This window comes from Mesoplodon mirus (assembly GCF_964341445.2).
Source record: "Mesoplodon mirus genome assembly, chromosome: 3".
NCBI classification, from domain to species: Eukaryota; Metazoa; Chordata; class Mammalia; order Artiodactyla; family Ziphiidae; genus Mesoplodon; species Mesoplodon mirus.
Window position 1 is genome coordinate 145,243,103 of NC_138978.1, and position 17,610 is coordinate 145,260,712.

Below are 17,610 nucleotides of genomic sequence, written 5' to 3' on the forward strand. Positions count from 1 at the left end.
ATATTGCTGCATATTCAGAATTGATGATTTCCTATAAGATTCTAATACATACTATGCCAGATTTACATGATAAAACACTTGCTCATAGTTTAAAATCACTTAAGATATGTGTGTAAAGAAAAATGCTTAATTTTCCAAATCATTTGCCTATAGAGTGTGAATATGTCTTAAATCCTTACCTGATTTTTATGCTACTAAAACTTATCAAAATAGCAATGATTAAAAGTATCAGTACTACTCAGTATTGGCAAGGGCATTCTCAGGCACTGTTGGGTAGGAATGTAAATTGGCAAACTTTGTCTACAGGGCAGTTAAGAAACAGGTAAGCAAGTATGTATGGCAAAACTTAAAAGTGAGAAAAACATTTAACTTAGCAATGTTACACTGAAGAATGCACCCTGGTTATGACAGTCATCTCAATGCAACTGGTAACTGCAAAAAAACTAGAACAACATGTTAATAATAGGAGACTAATTAATAAATGTTATGACACATCCACATAATGGAATTCTATGAAGCCATTAAAAAGGGTTGTTAGAAATGCATTTGATGACAAAGAAAGGGGTCCTGATACAACTGTATCTCTAGTATAACAGCATGTTTTAAATGGTGTGTGTGTGTGTGTGTGTGTGTGTGTGTGTGTGTGTGTGGAGAGAGAGAGAAAAAATTTAGAAGAATGGGTATTAACAGTGGTTTCTCTCGAGGAGACTTTTTTCTTTCCTTATACTTGTCTGAATTTTCTAATTCTCATATAATAAATATGTATTACTTTTATAGTTAAAACATTTATTTTTTAAAAATAGCTACAGAAGCCTCTTTTTCAGCTGTCCTACTTCTGGGCACATGAGTTTTGAACCAATCTAGCAGGAATGGCCCACAATGGGGTAAACGTGATGACCGCCTTCCCTCCCAAACCCAGTCCACCGAGCGTGGCTGTCGCCTACTGCACAAGCAAGGACCCAGCTCACCAAGCTGTCCTGGATACGCGGCGCCTGCACAAGCCTCTGGACTCCGTTCTCCACGGTGACTCCCAGCCAGTTGAGTGTTGCCCAGCACCAGAGGTAGTCATTCCCACCATGCCAGAAGCTCACAAACGCAAACGTCATTGCAGTGGAAAACAGTGTCCCTAGCAGGCCGTGCTGGGACCCGCCCATTGGAATGTACACATACCTAGAGACAGAAGAGGCTTTTAAGAACCATGCGGAGGGTTGTCCCGGCAATACCACTTGCTCCAGGGCTTGATTCTCCCATCACACATTGCTATTCCCCGTGTGCAGACCCTTCCTGACTTCCAGGAAGCCACAGAGCACTCCCTGAATTCTCCAACACACACGGAGGTGGCAATACATAGACCTCAGCTCTGAGGGGCTTTAGCTTAAATGAACACACAGGCTAAAGAGCTCTCATTACTAGAGCAAAACAGCACTTATAGGAGGCAGGGTGAGGAGTACTGAATTTAGAGTTTCTAAAAGGGATGCACCCAACTCTAGAAGCTCACTCGCAGGATGGCAATTAAGTTTCTGGTTCCATGAGGACACCAGACTTCAAGGCAGGTATGTATTTTACAGCTCAAACTATTAAGTTTCTGGTAAACCCAGTATTTAAGCACAATTGCTGAATTCAGGCCCCTAAATGGCAGGACAGCTCCTGCAGAAGAGGGGTGCCAAGGCCAGATCCTCCAGCTTTCCCGGGAAGTTGCCCAGAAGCAGTACGAATTCGCAAGTGAAGAGAAGAGCTCTGTGCTCACAGGGCAGCCAACTTATCACCCGAAAGGTACAGCCATCCCTTGGGTATGTTCTCTACTGTTGAGGCAGCTGTCTGACTACATACCCACAGAGCCATGTTCTTCAATCAGTATGTTCCTGCTAGAGTTGGGCAAAACTCACATCTTGGGTTGTCAGGATCTGGACAACTAGGAACACACCCTCCTTACAGCAGCCTTTTTTTAAAAGCCCATAGGCCTTTGTTTACTGCTGGTCAGTGCTTCTTTGTCCAACCTCCTTCCACGAAGGAGAAGGAAATCATCATTTCCTGAATACACAGTGTGTCCCAGGCACGGCACTAGACACTTTCCATGGATCACTCAGCTTGATTCTTTGAAACACCATATGCTGTTCTAGCATGCCAACCCATGGACAAGTTGTCTTGTTTATATATTATTTTAATATTTTGTCAGAAATATTATTTTTAAAATCATTTTTGAATAGAACAGCTTTATAGGCAAGCCAAAAAATACAAAATAAAAACCATTCCCCAGTCAATAAATACTTCTAGAGACTATGTGACTGTAAGTATTTTTAAATGTCCTCCCTCACTTTCAAAGGTGCTCCAGGTTAGATGGTAGCTTATGTGATCAACTTAGCTAGCCCCACTATCTGGGTGAGAAAAACGGGCTGAGAAGGGGAAGAGCCTAGATGCAAATCTGCAACCATGGCACCAGAGTTAGTGTTTTCCATTACACCTCTGGGTTTATTTTGAAAGCCTTCCTATCTTACATCCCAATCTGAAACAAACCGGAAAGCATGTGAGAGTGGAGGTATTTCAGAAACAAGCGAAGCAAAGAAAATACTTTCTCTCCTGCACAAACAAGACCATCTTGACAATCAAGTTAGCAAATATGCATCAAGCACTCACTACCGATCAAGGAATCCTCCATCTGCTGTCAAGCATTTATTTAGGCCTCCAGGGCAGTCCTGGCATTATGAGCAACACAGAGACATAAGATGTTGTTCCTGCCCAAAGGACAGTTATAGCTGGTTGTGAAACAATAGCAAACAAGTCCCATCATTAAGCTGATATGGTACTTGTTTGCTCTATGATATGGTACAAAGTATACCAGGAGGGCTTAAGAGTGTGGAGGAGAACAGGGTCAGTGGAGGCGAGTGGGTTATGGGAGGCTTAATGGTAAAGGTTCCCACCCTGGCAAGGCCTAGAGGATGAATTTTGCCAGGCAAAGGGAAGAAGGGTGGGTGCTGCATCATGGACCAAGAAGGGGCGGGCAATGAGCCAGAAAAGCCTGACAGCCCCAGGAACAGGTGTTTTATTTGGCATTCTGCTGCCCCCTACAGGCTGCTTGGTTATTGGTGTAGAATGCCCAGCAGAGGCAAAAAATGGACCACAAACCTCTGCAGCCTCCTACCTGCATGAAGGTAACCACTGACCCATCATGGAGCTCCATAAGGCTATACTCCACTTCATACAATCAGTTCTGTGTGTAAGAAGGTTGCATGTTAAAAAAAAATGGGGTGGTTAAACCAAGTTCAAAAGGATAAGGAATAACTGCTGTTTACAGAAACTTTGCAGATAATCATTTTATAAAACAAGTTAATTCTGATCCTAATACTCTTCTCATCCAACACTGGTGTGTTTTATGTTGAGATTTTTGTTGTATCTCACTACATTAAAGTGAGCTGCACTATATATATCAGAAAACCCCAGTATAGAATAAAAACCTCGCATCGTCCACATCAATGGTCCTTAATATTAGATTCAACTCCAAAAAGAACATGTTTTCAAGCTTGTGACAAGGAAGCATCTAGCCCCATAATTACATGCACAGCTATTTCAGGCATCTCTTGGCATCATGACTTTGTTACTTTGCCTTCAAAAGTGACAGCCGACAAAAATTTCTGAAAATTCCTTTTACTCCAGAAACTCATATATGGCAGGTCTCCAAGGACATGAGGTTGCTTGCTTGTTTTAAACCAGAAGAGGGTATGGTTTCTAGACTGGAAGACAAAAATCCCTTCTCTCTTAATTTCTAGATGGCAGTAGGTACAGCAAGAAGGAGAGGGAGCATGTTTCCTTTTACAAATTCTACCAGGCTTGTGTCAGTTCTATGATTAATAAAAACAGAAATATGTGTCTCTTTTAGAAAAGTAGTAGTACGACCTCACTTACTTAGATCCACTTCAGACTGAAATTGATTTCCCAGTGGAAGAAAACATTCAGTACCACCTTCTCAGCAAAGCAAAAATAAAAAGATTTTTTTTCCTGTCAGTGACTGTGTGAGCTTGAGCGTGCACAAGGCCTGCCCCTGCCAGGATGGCTTCGTGGGGTCACTGCTTGCAGAGAATGTTGCCTGAGGTAGCTACCATCCATCTGTGCCACCTTATTAATTTAAAACCATCTAACAGAATTAATGCAACATAGCAAACCCCCAACTCAGGAGGAGGAACCTACATAAAATGTAGATGTTGGGCTTCCCTGGTGGTGCAGTGGTTGAGAGTCCGCCTGCCGATGCAGGGGACACGGGTTCGTGCCCCGGTCTGGGAAGGTCCCACATGCCGCGGAGCGGCTGGATCCGTGAGCCATGGCCGCTGAGCCTGCGCTCCGCAACGGGAGAGGCCACAACAGTGAGAGGCCCGCGTACCGCAAAAAAAAAAAAAAAAAAAAAAATGTAGATGTTATTTATAACGTCTACCCTCTACTGAATATCCATGTACCAGGTACTTTATATAAACTGTTTCTAATCACTTACACAACTTTGCAAGCCCTATTTTACATGGGAGAGGTGGAATCCGAACCTAGAATGTTCTACTTTCAGAACCCCTAGGCCTGTGTTCTATGAAGCCATTTACCGTAATGGGAGCATCTCTTGGTGATATGTTCCTCTGATTCAACCAAATCTTCAAAGCAGTCTCCACAGAAACATCCACCAGTATTTTATTAACTGAAGAAAGATGCTCATTATTTACAAAGGAGTTTAGGCCAAGGAGCTCTGTGCCAGAAAGCCAGAGTTACAAGTTCCATTTTTAAACAGACTAAATAAATTCCTTCTGTCCCACCTACCGTCTTGTCCAGGCAGGCATCGTGCAGATGTCTATGTCAGAAGTTAAGTGTAAGAGGTTGATGGTTGGGGCTTGTTGCTGAGTAGTAGGCATACGTGAAGGGAGAAGAAAGTATCTATTTCCCTCATACCCACTCTGAAAAACAACTCAAGAATGTCTGACAGTTGGGACAGGGGTGGTGAGAATCTACGTGGTAACAATAAATGCTGGAGAGGGTGTGGAGAAAAGGGAACCCTCTTGCACTGTTGGTGGGAATGTAAATTGATACAGCCATTATGGAGAACAGTATGGAGGTTCCTTAAAAAACTAAAAATAGAACTGCCACATGACCCAGCAATCCCACTACTGGGCATATACCCTGAGAAAACCATAATTCAAAGAGAGACATGTACCACAGTGTTCATTGCAGCACTATTTACAATAGCCAGGACATGGAAGCAACCTGAATGTCCATTGATAGATGAATGGATAAAGAAGATGTGGCACATATATACAATGGAATATAAATATAATACAATATAGTATATAATATATACTATATTATATATAATATATAATTATACTATGTTATATATAAAAACATAATAAAATATAACGTAAGTCTCAGTCACAAAAAGAAACAAAATTCAGTTATTTGTAGTGAGGTGGATGGACCTAGAGTCTGTCATACAGAGTGAAGTAAGTCAGAAAGAGAAAAACAAATAAATACCATATGCTAACACATACATATGGAATCTAAAAAAAAATGCTTCTGATGAACCTAGGGGCAGGACAGGAATAAAGATGCAGAGATGGAGAATGGACTTGAGGACACGGGGAGGGGGAAGGGTAAGCTGGGACGAAGTGAGAGAGTGGCATGGACGTATATACACTACCAAATGTAAAATAGATGGCTAGTGGGAAGCAGATGCATAGCACAGGGAGATCAGCTGGGTGCTATGTGACCCCCTAGAGGGGTGGGATAGGGAGGGTGGGAGGGAGACGCAAGAGGGAGGAGATATGGGGATATATGTATACATATAGCTGATTCACTTTGTTACACAGCAGAAACTAACACAGCATTGTAAAGCAACGATACTCTAATAAAGATGTAAAACAAATTAAAAAAATTTTTTTAAAGACATTACTCTTAAAATCACAATGCTCTCTTTTTTTTTCAGGACCTACCCAATAGCTTCCTGGCTTGCCATGTTATTTTCAAACCCTTTGCCACGAACCCCAGACCCTAGCGAGGTAAGAGGATGAGGCACCTAAGATACTGAAAGACTTAGTTTTTACTGTCCCATGGATTGAACTGAAGTTGCTGACTTCCCATCTTCAATTACCTATTACTTGGCTGGGCTGGGGCAGGCAGTGGCTGACATCCTATTCCAGCTCTACCTTATCTTTCTACTCTATTTCCCACTAGTTCTCTTGAAAAATCCTGAAATCCTGAACAAATGGGGCTTTCACACTTCTGTGCCTTTGGTCATACCATTTTCACATCCTCCATCCTCTCTGGTTTCCCAACTCTTCCAGGAAGTCTCTTTTAAATATTCCCACTCTCTATTTAGCCCAGAGAACCTACTGTTTGTACCATTGAATTGAACAGTTATTCATCAAAAGATGTCTTTTCTATTAAGATGGTCATTTCAGCTAAACTGTAAAATTCTTTTAGGCAGTTCTACATATGTGTGTGTGTGTATGCATGCATGCGTTATTATATAGTTACTAGTCAACAGTATTTAAATACCTAACAATATAATTTTCATTTACTTTTCATAATCTCCAATAGCTTTTACATTTGTGATAAACTGTCACACTGTCACAGACCCATTATGAAAGATTAGGAAACAAGGAAGGATTACACAGACCTGCTCTCATTATTGGGGAGGCTTCAGAAGACACCCATTCCCAAAGAATACAGACACCTGACGGCTCTGAAGTCTCCCCACACTTTGTAACCCTACTTCCCCTATTAAAGTAAAAATCATGCAGCCCCAAAGCTCCAGACATATCCCAACCTCGAGAGATTTCAAAAATGACAAGTACCAGCCTTTTAAACACTAGAGTCTTTAGTGGTTGGGAAGGGAGGACTTCTGGCTGTGTCTCACTGGTGGTAAGGTGACCCCACCTTGGCTTCACCTGGGCTCTGAGATGAGTTCCTGCTTAGAGTTCTCTGCAGAGGTGGCCGTGCTCTCCTAAACCCAGCTCTCATGGACAGTGGCTCCTGCAACCCGACCCTGGCTCTGGCTTTGGCCTTGGCCCAGGCCCACATCTGAGTTCTCTTTCTCACAGCCCAGTGATGACCCACCAGTCAAATCCCCATCCTCTAGGTAGTGGACAAAGGTCTGGTGTTTAGTTCTCACAAAGGAACTAAACTATATATTTGCTTATTAAAAGTTTTCAAAGGAAGATGCACGCAGAAAGTATAATTTACTTTTAATATCTTTCTGCCCTGTACAGATCATAATGGGATTTTAATAAGTAAAAACCAGCAGTTGGTTAATGGGCATCTGCAGACCTTATCATCTCCAGAGGCTAAGAGAGGTCCACTTTCAAAGCAGAGGGCACGTCTGAGCTGGGCTAATTCTCAGCTCCTTTACTGAAAGATGCTGGCTAAAAGTTTTGTATGCAACTCTGAAAAATTGCCTATTAAAAATGTTATGTCCTATTTGGCAACAAAATACTGTGGAATTTATAAAACAGAGATTGAAATCCGGCTATATTTAGTCTACATTTAAAATTCTAGGTTCATGTAATTAGATGCCAACATTTTTTTTTAATTAATATTTTCATTCCATGAAGCCAGTAGCTCAGTGGGCTGAAGTACCGTGCTGATGAACCTAAGCCTATAACTTCCATCCTAGAGAAAGATTCAACTCTACCCTCAAAAACCAAAACCCAAACTCTAGCTCCCCAAAAGCTCTATCTTCCTTCCTGCGGAAGAGGCTAAAAGAGCATGAATGGCTCAGCCCAGCTGCCCTTACCACTAGAACACGCCCAAGCAGCAACAGCAGCAAGGCATGGGACAAGAAGGAGGGCAGCACCTGGATGCTGGAGATGTGGCCTTGGTCCTGCTGTGCCACTTACCAATCTCTGTAACCTTGAACTTGACAATCAAGGCTGCTCAGCTTAAGTCTGTACACTGAGCACATACTGGGAATGTTAAAATCTTCTTTGGTATGAGTTGTTGTAAAGATCAGATGATACAATACATGTTTAAGGAGTTTGGAGATTTTAACACTCCATGTAAACAGAAGGATGCATACTTAATAACAGTGGGCCAGGAGCAGCATGCTTGTACTCAGGAATAAACAAGATGCCGTTGTCATAATGATTAGCATCCCTATATTTTTCACAAGCATTTCAAGGCACCAAGACCTCTGGCCTGCTTGCTCAGGGATGTTCTTCACTTAAAACCATTAGCCTTAAATATGCCACCATTGGCACCAGGTCGCTTAGTGCTAAGGGGTCAAAGCTAGAGCAGAGGAAAATTTTTTTCTCCTACTCTTCTAGGTTCTTTGGCTGGGTTAACAACATAAGAGACATAGGCAGATTAGTAGGAGAAAAACAAATGTAATTACATATGCAGGGGAGTTCACAAAGACAGTGAGACTCAAGGGCAAGTGAGGCCGTTGAGGCTCATATGCTGTCCTGAGCTAAGGAATGGGATAGGGATCTGGGGCTTCAAAGTGTAGGAAGGGAATTCACAGGGTGATTAAGAAGAGCAGATGTTTGGCCATTAGAAGTTTGCCCTGCCCTGCAGATAGGTCTTTCAGATAAATACGTTATCCCTGGTAATAGCTCTTTTTCTGGTACAGGCCCCCTATCTAAATTCTTTGAGATAGTTAAGTTAGAGGGAAAAGTTTTTCCTGAGTCTGCTGGATCTTGATTGCCTTCAGCTCAAAATAATCCACATGCCAAAGTGGCATCTTTGCGGGGTGGCACATTCTGCTCCCCTTCAAAGTTATGGGTTCAACACTCACATGGACTTGTTGATTATGCTTAACCCAGACATCTGATACAGGCTACAGAAGATCCTGTAGGGGCCATATGGGCGGATCAGGGCAAAGCAGACTCTACCACAACTTGGTCTGTTACCAACATCTCACCTTCAAATAGCCGTAGCCCTTCCGCTCAGGTCCCCTCTTATCTGCAGAGTACAAGTCACCTCACCAAATCCTTTCCTTATAACGGGGGACTGCTGGGTGGGCAGGACCAGAAAGTGCTTATTATACTGGTTCAGTCATTCAACCCATTTAAAGCAGCCTACTAATGTTCCAGAGGTTAGAGTCCTGGTGATGCCTAAGTCTTTGCAGTATTACAACCTTCATGCTCACAGACTGAAAAAACAAGCAAGTCTTTAAGAGGTCCTTCTTCGAAAACGAGCTTCCAGTCACAAATGAGAGATGGGAAGGCCCAGGGGGGAGTGAGCACAAAAAGGGGCCTGTGCTTTTTCCCTCCAGGGGGCTGCTAACCCTCTTTTGCTTAAGAGCACACTGAATCCTTAGCAATCCCCAGGGTTCCCAGGCCCACATCTATTTGGGGTTATACATAAACACCATATAAAACAGATTCTTTGGAGGTCTGAGCAAAGGAGAGTGAGCAGGAGTTTGCACTCTTTAGTACTAAGGGGTTGAGTCTCATTGCTAATAAAAAGGTCCTCAAAGCCTCAGTTTAATAACCACCAAGATTTCCTGGCTGCCTGCCTGTCTTCCCACCTTCCTCCTGAGAGGATGCTGAAAGCATCTATAAGCTGCCCTAGGCCAGACCAAGAGGGGGAGGGTACAAAAAGCCGGCTGTTTTGCAGGCAAACCTGCAAGTCTGTAGGATGGAGATGTGTGTGATTCCGTGTCTCAGAGTCAGAGGGAAAGGGTTGAGGGGAGAGACCCCATTGTCCCCTTCTCCTAACACACTTCTCAGCCTTTGCTCCATCAGCAGATCCCAAACCCAGGGTCCAAATTACCACCGTCCGGGGCATATGCCTCCTCTTCTCAGCGGCTGTCCTGTGTCTCCTTTGTGCTCCCTTTGCAGCTCTGACTCTCACCCACATCCTATTCAGTGCCACTCCTGCTGGTCCTAATCCTCTCACTCATTTATCGCAGCTGTTAGGAAAATGTTCACTATAAAACGAACATGTACAACTCAAAAATGACTGTGCTGGTACAATGCCTTGGGGGGGCCTCTAGAAGAACGTGCTCTGCAGATGAGCGCGCTAAAGAAATGCCTGACTGAATGCTGAAGCGTTTCATTCTCCATCTGGGTTGGTGGTGTGATGATTTTGAGACAGCCGTGCTGGACAGGTCCCCACAGAGGCAGGCCCACAGCCTTGACAGGTGTATACGCTACATTCCTATGGTGACACAGTATCTCAAGTGATAAAGCCCAGTAGCTTGGTCACTCGGGCAAAAACAAAAATGAACTGCTGAGGCAAAGAAGAGGCAAATTCTTTGTCCTCGGGAAGCATCCAGTCTTAGAATGGCAGTCCCTAGCCTCGGGGGTCCTGCTTACAGTGCATACCCATCACATTACGTCCTAAACTAAAACCCATCAGCCTGTTTTTTTTTTTTTTTTGCGGTACGCGGGCCTCTCACTGTTGTGGCCTCTCCCGTTGCGGAGCACAGGCTCCGGACGCGCAGGCTCAGCGGCCGTGGCTCACGGGCCCAGCCGCTCCACGGCATGAGGGATCCTCCCGGACCGGGGCACGAACCTGTGTCCCCTGCACCGGCAGGCGGACTCTCAACCACTGCGCCACCAGGGAAGCGCCAGCCTGGCTTTTTAAAAATCATTCTCCCGCTGGCTCCCTCCTATGCCATCAACTCCATCTTATGAGTCTCCAAAACAGGTTCTCCACTGCAATTAATGAACTTCATTCTGGCACAAGTGTGGGCCCTACAGTCATGCCAGCCCATCCCCCAATCATGTAAGACCTCTGGCTGTTCTTTCCACCATCTGATCTTTCAAAATGGGCTCGGCATTCACTTCAGGGACTATTTCCCCAGCTGATCCCACTGAATGCCGGTGGCCCGATGATTCTTCATCTCTGCAGAATTCATGTGTTCGTCTCGGGCTAAGTTATTTCTTCAGACTTGTTGATGTGCTGTTCCTTAGCAAGTCTGAGCTACTTCATCCAGTCTGAGGGTACGTGGGACTCCCCACCTCACAGTCAAGACACGGATCAGAGAACTATAACATTTCTCTTTTTATTTCCCCCAGAGTCTAACTTAAACTCTGAACTCAACCTTACGTTGATTTCATGGCTGAGTGATATTCCATTGTACATAAGTACATAAATACCACATAAGTACCACAACCTCTTTATAAAGCAGGGGGGTGCTCAATGAACCCTGATCAACTGCCTTCTTTTCCTGTTCTTTTCCTCATCCTCCTCATTTCTCTGACTCATTCATTCATTCCCTTCCTCTTTTCCTTGTCACTCTATATAAACAAAAGAGAATTCTCCAGCTGGAAAGCGTGGCCTCCTGAGTAAATGTCCTTGTTCACGTCTGCCTCCACCACTTTCTTCTCTAAAGTGCTATGGGGTTTGGAGGGTGATATTTACAAAGTCAGACTAAATCACAGATGCCAACTGGAGGTGCCCCTAAGTGAGGGGACAGCTGGCAGGGACCGAGAGGTGGGACAATTACCAACTCCAACTTCCCCAGGAAGCTGCCAGAACTACCCAAAAGGGAGATTTAACCAAAAAGCAAAACTTCAGCGTTAAATGGTTTTAATATTAGAGTACCCAAATTGGGAGGTTTAAGATTTGTGATATTAACTTTAAAAGCCTCAAATAAAATCCTGGACACGCTCCTCAGTACCAGATGAGTGCGGGGGTGGGTGTTCACGAGGCCAGCGGGAGTGTGGCTTTGGCCCTTCGCTGGATCGCTTGGCTTAACTTTGCTAACAAAATCTCTTCCTCTGCCGTGAATGTCACTTCCAAGTCCAATGCGTACTTTGGCCACAAGAAAAGTAGTGAGGGGTCAGGATCACTGTTGGACATAAACGAATGCACACACATACACATACACACGCACACACATACACACACACAGAGTGCCTCAGAGCACAGAGGAGAGTGGAGTGTGGATGGGGAAGCCAGGGTCACTGATTTCAGTGCTGGTCTCTTTTCCAGGCCTTGGTTTACAACTGGTAAAAGTTTCAGGGCTACGGGACAGCTAGGGGTGAGGTCTATATAGTTTGGAACATTTGGGACATAAGCACGAATGGTCTTGCAGAGTTATGATCAATTACAACAGTGTGCTGCTTTGCTACTGGTCTCTGCTAAAACAGAAAGATCTGTCTTCTCTAATGGATTTTCAGGACACGGAGCTCCTAAAACCATAGCTTATGCTCCTGAGCTCCCCATTCCCCCCACTTCTCTGCTGCCATGAAGCTAACTTATGAACTAATGCAAAATGCACAAGGAGAGGGTTATCTGAAGGAAGCCTGAAGTGAATCTTGACTCAAGGTGACAAATCCATTCCTAAGAGCAAATTTCCACCCCCCCACCCCACCCCCAGTTTATCTGCTTCGTCACTTCAGACATACGTATTCTGGACTTCCTTAAAAAGTAACAGTCATTGGTAATAAAAATATTCAGGTGAGCGGGCCATAGATGGGTTTCAATGCCCAGAAAGGGAGAAAAATGGGAGAAAATGCCAGCAGGTACACAGGTACCTCTTTCAAACCACTGCCATTGAAGACTGTTTTCAGGAGGAAGAAAAATAAAGGTCTCAGGCAACGAAGTGCTGTTTAAAAAACAATCAAAGACGAAGACCTACTAGAGAATGGACTTGAGGACACAGGGAGGGGGAAGGGTAAGCTGGGACGAAGTGAGAGAGTGGCATGTACATATATACACTACCAAACGTAAAATAGATAGCTAGTGGGAAGCAGCTGCATAGCACAGGGAGATCAGCTCGGTGCTTTGTGACCACCTAGAGGGGTGGATAGGGAGGGTGGGAGGGAGGGAGATGCAAGAGGGAAGAGATATGGGGATATATGTATATGTATGGCTGATTCACTTTGTTATAAAGCAGAAACTAACATACCATTGTAAAGCAATTATATTCCAGTAAAGATGTTAAAAAAAAAAAAGAAAGAAATTATCCTAAAAAAAAAATTAAAGAGTAATGGTTGCTTGTGGTAATAAAGAGGCTGCTGCTCCCTCTCTGGACTGAAATCAGTACTCTGACAAATCAGCTTTAACAGAACTGTGTTAAGTGCCTCTCATTTATCATAATTATGATCCACAGTCCCTACCAGACATGGTACCTTTTAAGGCTGGGCACTGGAAGGGAAAACTGATAATGCTTGGGTTTGGGCATGAATGACGATAAATCTGCAGCAGCGTCCAACAAAACCATGCTAGTGCAACACTTAATGGAAACAAAGCAAGATCATCATCCCATGCCCGGGAAACAATGCCCCATAAGCATTTTCCCCTTAATGCAGTGAGAGCCACCCAGATGACGCTGCTTATTCAAAAGATGCTATGGTATAATTGAATGAACTCTTGAGTGCACATTTAGAGATTAATATTTTAAGAGCTAGCATTTTACAGAGACAGTCTAACAATGACATTCAATGTGTGCCAGAAAAGGGAGTCTTCTGTAGATTAAAAATGCCACCGTTTATACAATAAAACCATACGAAATCCAAAGATGTCAGTCATGGAACTGGATATTACCATGGTCATCCATGTTGGGAAACAGTCACTTCCCAAGGGTTGGAGAAAGACGCAGACCATCAGAATGGGACTTTGCTCACCAGGCTCCCTCTCAAGTGGGGCTGAGATGAAGAAAGAAGCTTTATGGGCTGGAGAGTACTATGCTTGACTTTTACCTTATCCCTGAGAAAGGTGGGCGGAGAGGATGACGGGAAATCAGGTTCTCTCAAGCAACCTGTGGCTAATGTAGCTGCAGAGAAAAGCCAGATCTTGAGTCTGAGCCTGCAGAGAGGCAGCTGGGGTCCAAATGAAAGAAGTGCCGTTGCCAGCTCTCCCCTCCCACATCACCATCTTGCCTCCCGGTAAAACAGCAGACAAAGAGCAGCTCCCAAGCAGAGTCATTCCGTGGAGGCCAAAGGGCAAGGATGTCCCCTCGGAGCTCCTGCCTGCCTGTGGAGTCTCACTGGCTCAGGCTACAGCCACTAACACAAATCTAAGATCCAGTAACCGGTCCAGCAGGTCTGGGCCTCCAACATCATCAGCTTCCCTAAGGAAGGAGGAAAGGACGTGGAGGACATGCAGTCTATTTGGGTCATGTGCCCAAAGACAAGGTGGAGGGCAGGAGGTAGCTGACTCTCGGTTTACTGTTGGCGCCTTAGGTGGCACAGATGAGGAAGTCTGTTTTGAGAACTCAATAAACAGACCCTTTTCAATTCCATGGCCAAGTCTAGGAGACAGGGAGCCCCCTTCAAGAATATTCCCTCTTCTAGAATGAGTTTCTGGAACCTCCCGAGAGAGAGGGTGGCTGCCCATGCTGCAAAGCACAGCACGCACGGGCTGTGTGGCCATGGGCTTTAAACAGCAACTCCTCTTAGGGAGTCAGGAGCCAAGAACCATCCAGGGGGATGTTGGAGTGGACCAGATGGAGGGGACAAGCAATCTGTTCTTCAGAGTTCAACTCTGGGGCCAACATCCCCACCCATCTGGTTGTCATCACGTCTGCGACAATTTCCTGCTGTGTCACGGTCATGAGTAGGCCCCTGAGGCCTCAGGCTGGACTTGAGGGCACTGCCTTAAGTGACCTCTTCTGGGAGTTTCAGGACTGCAATTCTCAGTCACTTCAGTCCTCAGTGTTCTAGCTCCTCAGCGAGAAGTTTGCTGGGAGAATGGAAATCTCTCCCCCACACTGGATGTCAAGGGTGACTCGCAACCCACACTGGTAAACAACTCACACCACAGACAGCCTTGGGGCGGGTCTGGGGCTTATGCTCTTCCTCGGCAGCACCAGCCCCTGCACGTGCGGCTGCCTCTGATGCGGCTGCGGCATCCAGCACCTTCCATCCTCTCAAGGAACCCCTCGTTCTCAGGGGCTGCCCTGTGCAGTGACAGGTGCCCAACACCAATCTTGAGGGGAGCTCGCATCAGGGTCTCTGCTGAGCCCCTCAGGGCTGCACAGCTCTTTGGAGGACCCGAGTCCAAAGTCCCCTCGGGAGTAAGACACCCCACGGCATCACACGCTGAGCAGGGCACAGGACTCTGCCAAGGAAATGCCACCCTTTAAGGGTACAAAGCATATGAAACTCTAACGGAGACTCTGAGTTGCACCTGTATAACCTGGTATCACGTAACTGTACAGTGACTGTCCACTAGACTCAAACCAAGGGACTCCTTGCTCCCAAATCACGCATGTGTGTGTTTGCTTTTGTGAAAGGAATGTGCCTATAAAAAAATATGCCGACTACCTACTACAGTCTAGGCACTGTGAGAGACACTGAGATAATAAAAAAATGAATAGAAACATCCTGCTGCCTGGAGTGGATGGTCTAGTGGTAGAATCAGACATCTAGAGGTACAGTTAAAAACTGCACGTCAAAGCAGAAGGAAATACATGCAGCCTAGAGATGTAAACAGCACGCACGTGCTGGGGGTGTGCCGGGGAGGGGGGAGGGGGAGGGTCTGTAGAATGGTCCCCAGGGGAGGGTTTATAGAGAAGGCCACACCTGAGATAGAGAAGGAAGGGACTACAGAGAGAAGGGCGGGGGCTCTATTTTGCCTTTACTGACTAGTTGACATCAATTTCAAGTTAACCCTAATAAGGCTGGCAAACTCTCCCCAAAGCCAATGTCAGAGGAAAAAGTTTATCATTCCCTTCTTAAATCTCTCAAGGAAAAAAACATCTTAAAAGTTGACAAATCTTTAGAAAATGTAATCTTACATTTCCCTTTGGAAAATCTAAATGGCAGGCTACAGAGAGATATTTGGGTGCATGACACACGAAATAAAATGAGGCTTTCTTAATGAGTTACCTGGGAACCAAGAGCACCTAGATGTCACACGTGGATGTTAATGAGGCTGCCTGGGGGGTGAGCCTGGCTTGGCAGGCAGCACCTTGAGTACATGCCAGGATCTGTCTCCACCTCCATAATCCTGAACTGCTGTGACCCAGGCAGGACCAGAGGGTCAATCTAGGAGATACATTATTTATAATCCATGTCCAGTTCACCTCATAGGATTGTACATGATCATCAGATAAGGCAAAAGGGATGAAAAGAACTGAAAATTAATGTAAAACAAATGATTATTATATTAACAGTATATAGATAATAGTATATTAGGGTTACCATTATCCATAATAATCAAGGAAGGAATTTCCAATGAATTAAACATTTTTCTTAATAAGGAAGAGAGAGAAAACACTGACTGCTCACCGTAAGGCGGGCACTGTGCTGAACACTTTACATGTTATTCAATGTCCAAAACTACCCAGGGAATCTGCCCCTCCCCCCATTTACAGATGAGGAAAATAAAGCTCAGAGAAGGTTATTTACAGCCCCAGCCAAAGAACTGGAAGACTAGATCTATGTTGCATCAGAGAACAGGACCCAGACCAACTGGTAGGAATCACAGGGAAGCACGTTCTCTTCACTCTGAGCTGTCTGAAAGGAGAAAAGGAACACAGCTAATCGTGGAGCGGGGAAGGAGAGTCAGGTCTGCTTCCAAAAACGCATGCTCTTTTCACTACATCAAGTGGTTTCCCCACGATAACTATAGACTTGAGGCATAAATAACCTGTATGCCTAACATTAAAAAGAGAGTTAAGAAATATTAGATTAAATACTATCTATCTTTTTTTTTGTTTGTTTGTTTGTTTTTGCTGTACGCGGGCCTCTCACTGTTGTGGCCTCTCCTGTTGTGGAGCACAGGCTCCGGATGCGCAGGCTCAGCGGCCATGGCTCACGGGCCCAGCCGCTCTGCTGCATGTGGGATCTTCCCGGACCGGGGCACGAACCCGTGTCCCCTGCATCGGCAGGCGGACTCTCAACCACTGCGCCACCAGGGAAGCCCCCGATACTATCTATCTTTTGAGCCCCAAATAGGTGTCAGTCACCCTATTCAGTGCTTTCTACAGTATCACATTTGCTTTAGATGGCACTTTAGCATTTTTTGGTGCCTCAGAGTCATTTCTGCGAACCTAAATTATCTTTGTAGCAGCAAAGCATGACAGTTTTAGATAAGTGTCCAGATCACTATGAGATGACAAAAATCCAGTGAACTTCCACTCAAATAAATCTGGTAGAAATGTATTATAACACCTCAAAGTCTAGAGGTCAAGAACAATCCCCTCTTGTTGGCACAAAGGACCCTGGAGACAGTAAGGATCTGAGAGGTCATCTTGTGTATGGTTCCCCCTGTACTATACCCACAACCAGAAACCGTCCAGCCTACACCTCAATGCTCTCAGTGACCAAGAACTCTTGGCTTTTTGAAACAGTCTTTTCTACCCTTTTAGGACAACTTAGATTGGAGAGAGCATGCTTCTCTGTACTTTTCACTGTTGACCCTGGTTCTCCTCTCTGAGGCAACATTTTGAACATGGGTACCGGGTCTTCAACTGGCAGCCTGTCAAACATCTGATGAAGGTTCTCATGTCTCTCCAAAGGTTTGATTTTGGACACAACGTATCCTCAGTTTCTTTATCCATTCTTTTACACCCAGTTCCAAATCTCCTGTTATAATTTCCCTTTTTCTAGATATTTCCTCATTTGTCTGTGTTCCCCTGGGATCGTGATACCTGAAATAGATTGCACATTTATGGAACGACATGAATACTGAAGAAGAGACTCAGAATACCATATTCTTTTTCTAACCATATATTCATATCATCAA

General features: G+C 44.7%; 1 protein-coding gene across 2 annotated transcripts in view; it reads right to left on the reverse strand.

Moving 5' to 3' along the window:
• The window catches only part of HHAT (hedgehog acyltransferase), a 364,249-nt gene that overhangs the window by 81,529 nt on the left and 265,110 nt on the right, over positions 1-17,610 (reverse strand). For both annotated transcript variants that reach the window (XM_082612886.1, XM_082612885.1), the window contains exon 10: positions 969-1,170. In XM_082612886.1, the coding sequence (XP_082469012.1) occupies positions 969-1,170 (202 nt within the window). The remainder of the gene's footprint in view (positions 1-968; positions 1,171-17,610) is intronic.